The sequence below is a fragment of the Notechis scutatus genome, chromosome 10 (assembly GCF_049901735.1).
Source record: "Notechis scutatus isolate UNSWTSFEM ecotype Mainland chromosome 10, rNotScu1.2, whole genome shotgun sequence".
Taxonomy (NCBI): domain Eukaryota; kingdom Metazoa; phylum Chordata; class Lepidosauria; order Squamata; family Elapidae; genus Notechis; species Notechis scutatus.
Window position 1 is genome coordinate 17,139,476 of NC_142018.1, and position 8,025 is coordinate 17,147,500.

The window sequence follows — 8,025 nt, forward strand, 5'->3', positions numbered from 1 at the left end:
GCACCCATGGCAAAAAAAAAAAAAAATATCTGTAAAAGAGGGAGTTAGCTTTGTTTTGAGAGCTCCTTTTTTTCTTTCTCTTAAATCATACCCACATTTTTTTTTCCAAAGAAAAAAGCCCATGCTTTTCGAAGACTGGTTAAAACAGACCTTCCTAAAAGTGTCTTTGTTTTTAAATGGGATAACATTGCTTTTCTGCAAGGTGACATTTCCTTGTCATTATGAAGAGAACACATGAAATCATAAGAAATGAAACTCTTTTTTCTTCTTCTTTCTACTCAAGAGACACACATCGTGTTTTGGTTTTCCTTTTCAAGGGGAACCCATCTTTTAATCTCGTCATAAATGTAAACATTAATATTTGCAAACACTGTTGAGGTTTTAACGTAGGAGCTTGCAACTGGGAGAACCTGGAACAATTCTTGTCTGCCTGATACTTATACTGCTGTCTGTTTTATTTTTGAGGTACAGAAAATTACTTTATCTCAACAATTGCAGGGTCTTCCCTTACTCTGGATATCGAAAATCTGTCAAAAGTTGGCCATTGTGTGCAGGGAGTGGTTTCTCTCCCCACCCCCTTCTTTTACCCAGCAAAACAATCTTGAAATCCCATCACAACCTTTTCCTCACAATTTGATCTTGGGAATGGCAAGAAAAGATCTGTGCCTTACATCCAGTCATAAGAAATTTCACGAGCCTTCAGTTCTGATCTGGTCTCAGGACTCCAGAGAGGAGGGTTGCCATCAAAACCTAAAAAATAAGTCCAGGTCAAAGAATCTTCTAATGGTTCTCGATCCATCAGTGAACCTGCCTTGCTGTGATGAACAGATGCCGAATCATCTGCATTTCATCATCTCTTTTCATTCTCCACAATGCCCAATCGTGTCTCAAGATCGGTGGCATTGTGGAAAAATCAAAGGGTGCCAACATCCAGCCTGTCTAGAACAAATTTTCCAGCAATGAGGGGTTCAAAGTTCAGGATGCAAACTGGCCATCTGCCTGTTTCTTCATGCCAAGTAGAAGGTATGCTGCTCGTGTCGTATATAGCACACTGTCTGTGCCCAACACAGAAATGGGATTATCTTCAGGTAGACGTCTTGTTCTCTCTCTCTTTTTTTTTTTTTAAAGAATGAAATAAAAGCACATGATGTCCCCAGCACTGCCCTCTGAACTGAGGTGCCTATCACCATAGATGATGGAAGGCCTGCAGGGCCCATCTTTGGAATGTAAGAAATCGTTCTTCCCATACTTTGGTTTCCCATGAACGCAGCCCTGTTGCTTCTTCTGAAATGAAAAGCAGCATGAAAAGTCTTTCTGTTCAAGGATATAAGTTCTTCCCTTCGGTGAGGGTTTCTCGAAGGAGCTTTTGCTTGGCTATATACTCACAGCTGAAGACGCTCATCATGGAAGTTTCACCACTACGACACAGGCACCAGCTCTTCCGACATTGACTGGCACTTCCTGTAAAACAGAGAAGACCTGGCTTAGATCCTTGTCTTTTAGCAAAAAAAATTATTTTATTTTATTCATGTATTTATCTGCATACTTTCAAACTGTTCTGACCCAGCTCCCCAAACACATCAAACCCTCTGTAGTTGAAGGAATGATTCCTTTATTAGGAGAGCCAGCAAAAAGTCTTTCTCTCACCTCAGGCTAACAAATTTGTCCAGCCAGAAGATGAATAGTTTTCTGCCACATCAATGAATCTCCACCTCCTGCCTTTTAATTCCCAAACTAGCAGTGGTGGCTCTTCCATCCCAAGGACCAGCCCATAGATTTCCACTGCTCTCCTCTCCTCTGCCTTCTGCACAGTGCAGATCAGGCACTGGACCCATCTGTTCCTCCTCTTCCTCATCCAGCCACCTGCAGACCTGGGGGCTGTTGACTCTCCATCTGAGGGCTGACGGACAGCCCAGGGTCCGCCTCTGTCTCTCTTTCTGACAGCTCCATTCCCTCTTCCCCCTCAGAGCTCCAGGTTGCCTTGATGCTGACCATGACTCCCACGCCTTCTCCTTCTCCTCTGATTCGGCTGCTGGAGGAGCCAGCGACTGACAGGCCACAACACAAACTGCTAAGTGGATAGGAGCTGAAGCAAGGAACAGGAGTGCACCCCGTTCCTCAGTTCTCAAACCCAGGCTTTAACCACTGAGCCACCATGCCCACCATGACAGGGACACAACTAAGCAATTGGAGCAGAGATGCAGTAACTAAGAAATTACCTCTGTCCATTCATTGTTTTGTGCATCGTAAGATTCTACTGTGTTCAAATAGGTGTGTCCATCGTAGCCCCCGACAGCGTACAATCTATCTCCAAGCGTACAAATCCCAACAGCATCGCGAGGAACACTCAAAGGTGCGACAGTGGTCCAATTGTCAGTTTTGGGATCATACCTAAAACATTATAAGACAACGTTAACAGATACTAAGAGTAAAAGAAGCTTCAACGAGAAGGACAAAATCTTTGTTTTTATGGATGTTACTAAATTAAGATATCCACTCCTTTATTGTATTGTAGACATAAGCTATGCAGGTTTTTCAAAGTATCTCAGATACATTAGCTCATGGTTCATGGCCGTAATTTTCCTATTGGCGTCATTTTGATAGTTTGTCTTAGAAAGTCACAGAAGAGAGATGGATGAAAACAAGAGCATTGTATCAGACCATCGTGACAGAAATACTTCTCTGTTAATATTTTTTTGTCTTTTAATGACCCCGTAATCCCTTGCATCGGGGTGGAATTGGGGCAACTGAATGGAGCTGAGTGTTTACTGGCCGGATGCCCTTCCTGTTGCCAATGTGGAGTTTTGTTCGGCAGATATAGTCTTCATTGTGCCCAGAGAGAGAAATATATCTGCCTCTACCGAGGATTGAACTCACAGCCTCCTGATTGTGAGGCGGGAACTCCACCTCTAGGCCACCATACCACTCTAGTTCTCCTCTGTTAAATGGGAGATCATATTTATTTTATTTATTAAATTTATCCACCACCCATCTCCCGGTCATGCAACTGAACTAAAGATAGTTTAGAAATGAGCTGTATGGAAAGAAAAAAGGTTTTATTGTTATTAGAGTGTTTTAAAATCACAAACGTATGAATCTTGTTTTAAAATCACAAAAGTATAAATCCAAAGCACAGAAAATCCTCAATTTATAATCCCATTTGGGACCAAAATTTCAATTGTTAAGGTCAAGTTATGTAAGTATATGTAGATAGAAACTGACCAGGGAATACCAAGGTTGTAGATTCAAGTGAGAAATTAAAAAGAAGAAGAATACAGCAATAGAAAACTACTTCGGTACCTGTGACCCAAATAAAAATTGTAGGATACTGAGAGTATCCTTGAGTTACAACAGTTCATTTAGCGACCATTCAAAGTCACAATAGCGCTGGGAAATTGTGGCTTATGGCCATTTTTCACAGTCATGGCCTTTGCAGCTTCCCCATGGTCACATGATCAAAATTAAGATGTGATGGCATCTCGCGCTGGCCAAGATGTATAAAAAACCATCCCTAAAATGTTGGAAATGTTTAACGGAATGAGGCACTTACTACCACGTATGATGGAGCTGTAAAAAAGCACAAGAGTTTTGTCACAGGATTGGGAAATGGCTGGAAGAAATGATGGGATTTAAAATAGACCATAGACCAGAATGTTTTTTTTATTGGGAATTATACCAAAAAACATAGTAAGGAAGATTTATATTTGATAATACATGTCATCACTGTGGCAAGAATGATATTGGCCCAGAAGTGGAAAAAGAAAGAAATTCCTAGTGAAGATGAAGTAACAAATAAAATTCTGATGTGCACTTAAATGGGTAGGCTAACACTAGAGATGAAAAATAAAGATGAATCGGAATATTATATAATTTGGAATCGATTTTACTATTGGTGGATAGAAAAGAAGGGATTAAGAATAAAAAAAGAGCTGTTATGAGGACATCTGTGATCATGAGACGTAAATAATACCAAGAATGTTGGAAGATGTAAGTAAGGATGAGCAAATGTGTATGTGTGTGTGTGTGTGTGTACAAATGTATATAAGATTTATATTCTACTATATTTCACTAGAATGATAACAAAAAGTTATGTCAAAACAACTCCACCACATTCAATGTTTTTTAAATGTTATATTTAATTTTTTTAAAAAAAATTGATTCAGACTCTTGCCAATAGGTTCCTACTTATAACCGTTGCTGTATGTCACGTGATTCCCTTTTACAACCTTCTGAAAGCAATGTCTATGAGGTAGCCAGATTCACTTAACAACCGAATTACCCACTTATCAACTGCAGTGATTTACTTAACAATTGTGGCAAGAAAGGTTGTAAAAGGAATGCAAAACTCATTTCACACATGTCTCGCTTAACAACAGGGATTTTGGGCTCAATATTGGTGGTAAGTCCAGGACTACCTGTACTTTTAATTTAACAGAGGAGAAAAAAAATAGGATATCCGGTTATTTCTTTTTCAACCACTAGAGGGCTTTCCAGACTTAATAGCCTGGTTGTGATCTAGAATGTTGCTAGTTATATCCTATGATGCAAAATGCCAAAAATAGGGTAGCGATATAAAAAGGTTCCTTTGGCTATTTGTACTTGAAAGATGCCTGATAAATGCCCAAGAACGTGCAAAAAATTCTCTTATTGAGCTGCTCTAAATCGTAATCGCATTTAGTGATATGAAGTAGCTTAGCAATGATTTGCTCACGTCACCCATTAATTTAACACGTTCGCATATTTTAATCATTTCCAATTTCGGAATCTTTCCGAACTCTTGAAAGGAGTGAGAACGTATTATAGCAAAGCCACTATTTAAAGTTAGCTAATCAAGACTTAAGTATAGGAGATAGAAGAGGACAATTTCGTTTCATATCGAACCATTGGCTTCGTTTTAAGGAATGATACATAAATTTGGTACAATGGGATAGTTTTTCTCATTTTCTACTCCCTTGAATGTGGCCCAGCTGGATCATGGCTTCATTAAACTGTAGGTTTATTTAGAAGTTTAATAAGGACAGTATTGGTTGAGATCTAACAGATACGTCGCGTAGCCCAATCCAGTGGTGGGAATTCAATTTTTTTTTTACTATCGGTTCTGTGGGCATAGCTTGGTGAGCATGGCTTGGTGGGTGTGGCAGGGGAAGGATACTGCAAAATCTCCATTCTCTCCCCACCCCACTAACCTTCTTTCCAGCTCCGTTCTCCTGTGCAGGGCAGCAAAAGAAGACCCAGCCAATCAGCTGGGACTTGGGAGGTGGAGAATAGATTGGGGGCAGGACCAACTGGTTCTCTGAACTATTCAAAATTTCCTCTACCGGTTCGGGAGAACCCGTCAAAAACAGCTGAACGCCACCCCTGGCCCAATCCTAATTCTCACGCCTATATTTTTCTATCTTTAGCTCCTACCTTTCTACGCAATCAGAGAGCCGAGAACAGTGATTTGAAGCAGGGGCATCGTGGCCTCCCACGGCATAGAGAAACCCATTGTAGGTTGCCACACCGACTCCTCCGCGTCTTTTGGACATTGGGTTGCAGATGCTCCATTTGTTCGTGTGGGGATCAAAGCACTCCATGGATTTCAAGCAGGAGCTTCCATCACGCCCTCCAACTGCATACAACCTACGGCAATAAATTGCACGAGGACAACACAGATTAAGTTAATTGTAGGAAAAGAGAAGGCAGAACCGGAGGCAGAATTAAATGAATCATCAGCCCGGAATCCTTATGTTTCCACAAATGGTCTAAGTCCAATCCCTCTTGAAATCCATTGACCCCCCCTATATTGAACAATTTAATATTGAACTTTAGTTGACTAGATTTTTGTGTGTAGGGTTGACCAATACATCTTCTGAACTGGAACTTAATATATGGTCCAGATACTTTGCACCTGATATTAGCTGTACTAAAGATTACAATAGACCTTATTTTGATCTGGGATAGTCACAGATGGGCGGAGTTTCTGCTAGATGTCAGAGGGGACTCTGTTTCAGCCTGCCCAGAAATACCAACATTGAATTTGGAAAATTTTATATGCCAAAAGGTCTAACCATAATGCCTTACATTCAATATTTATCTCAAACATCCTTGTTTCCATATTATCCAGATGACACCTGTACTATAAAGTTAGGCAATTTGTTTTATGTTACAGGAGAATGGGCATTCAGGGGTCAATGAGGATCATAGATTTAACCTTCATGGATAAAAAAAAAAATGGGTCTACAACATCAGATGTAAAAGTCAATGTTGGATTCCCTTCCTGTTTTATTAAACTCAAAACCTCCCAGTTCTCCAGACTGGTTTAGACTGAGGTGGGAGGAACATCTGATCCAGTGGATCCAAAGCTTCTACCCTTTCTACATCCTTGATGAAGCAAGGGAGGAGCACTTTAGTGAACTACTCGCTGTTCTACGCAAGAGGAAAGGGGAAATTTAGAAGAGGGGAACCCTAGAAAGAATACAGAAGAAATCTAAACATCTCCTTCTTGGCCAATAAGAATTTCCTCCATTTCACCTGGAGGAGTCCTTCAGCAGAATAATAAGCCCAATGAGGAAAAGATGCCATCAGAGGAGGACTGCTTCAAGGGATATTAAACATAAGAACAGCCTATGTATTGGTGATTAAAGAGAAAACTCGCCAGACATACTTGCTATTCAAAGCTGCAACTCCCACAGTACTCCTTGGAGTTGACATGCTTGCCACGTAATTCCACTGCCGAGCCTGGGGGTCCCATCGTTCAACTGTGTTTAGGTAACTCCATCCATCATGGCCCCCAACAGCATACATGGGTCCTTCAAGCATTGCCACCCCTTAGGATGAAATGTGCACGACAGGTCAATAGATAATATTGGGTTTAGAAAAGCAGAGGACATTTGTTTAATATCTCTGCAGCCTTCATTGCCAACCAAGAAGTCATCAAGAAGTCTACAATACTGAACGACACGCATCTTAACTATTCGCCAGTTCCAAGTCAACATCTTAAAGGATTCTTAATTATTTGAATTGGCCAGTCAGCGATGACACCTGTAGTTCTCACGTGGTCCATTAAAAACAAGAAGAAATTTGACCGTCCACTCAAAAGAAGGAGTTGATACCATGAGGTGGTAGGGATAAGAAACACAAGGAGGGGTGAATCACCTTTTTATAAGGAGGTTAACTCTTGGAGCACTTCACTTATGAAATTATTTGGGTGACAGCTTCCTGACTTTCTGCTGTAAATATTATGAATTCTTGCTGAGTTCTGGTTTTTCTCGTAAGCTTACCTCAGTACATTCAGGCCTGCTTGAATAGCTGAAGCTTCTACCAAATCAGAAGTCAGAATCTTAAGCTTGATTGCTGTATGTCTCTCTGTCTCTGTCTCTCTCTTTCGCTGTCTCTCTCTCTCTCTCTATGTGTGTGTCTTTGTCTCTCTCTCTCTCTGTCTCTCTCTGTGTGTGTGTGTGTCTGTCTGTCTGTCTCCCTCTGTCTCTCTCTCTCTGTCTCTCTCTGTCTCTCTCTCTCTGTCTGTCTCTCTCTCTCTCTGTCTCTCTCTGTCTCTCTCTCTCTCTCTGTCTCTCTCTCTGTCTCTCTCTCTGTCTCTCTCTCTCCCTCTCTCTCTCTCTCTCTCTCTCTCTCTCTCTCTCTCTCTCTGTGTGTGTGTGTGTGTGTGTGTGTGTGTGTGTCTGTCTGTCTCTCTCTCTCTCTATTCTCTGTCTCTCTGTCTCTCTCTGTCTGTCTCTCTCTGTCTCTCTCTCTCTCTCTGTCTCTCTCTTTGTCTGTGTGTGTGTGTGTGTGTGTGTGTGTCTGTCTGTCTCTCTCTCTCTCTACTCTCTGTCTCTCTCTCTGTCTCTCTCTCTCTCACACACACACACACACACAAACACACACAGAGAGCTAGTCCTGAACTTAAAACCACAACTGGGATCAGAAATGGAAATGCCATATTTAAGCAGCTCGTTATGGGGAGAAGGGAGAAGGGAGAAAGGAGAAGGGAGAAGCTTTCATTTCTGCAGGTATTCCTTGATTTATGACCACAGCTGAGAACCA

The 8,025-nt window shown here is 41.3% G+C and overlaps 1 protein-coding gene across 1 annotated transcript in view; it reads right to left on the minus strand.

Moving 5' to 3' along the window:
- Positions 1-304: 304 nt before the first annotated feature.
- KLHL4 (kelch like family member 4) overlaps positions 305-8,025 on the minus strand; it is a 38,347-nt gene continuing 30,626 nt past the window's right edge. The window contains exons 8-12 of the mRNA XM_087972142.1: positions 6,647-6,809; positions 5,410-5,622; positions 2,220-2,391; positions 1,387-1,461; positions 305-1,284 (exon numbers count right to left, since the gene is read on the minus strand). Coding sequence (XP_087828268.1) covers positions 1,402-1,461; positions 2,220-2,391; positions 5,410-5,622; positions 6,647-6,809 — 608 coding nt within the window. The 3' untranslated portion in view covers positions 305-1,284; positions 1,387-1,401. The remainder of the gene's footprint in view (positions 1,285-1,386; positions 1,462-2,219; positions 2,392-5,409; positions 5,623-6,646; positions 6,810-8,025) is intronic.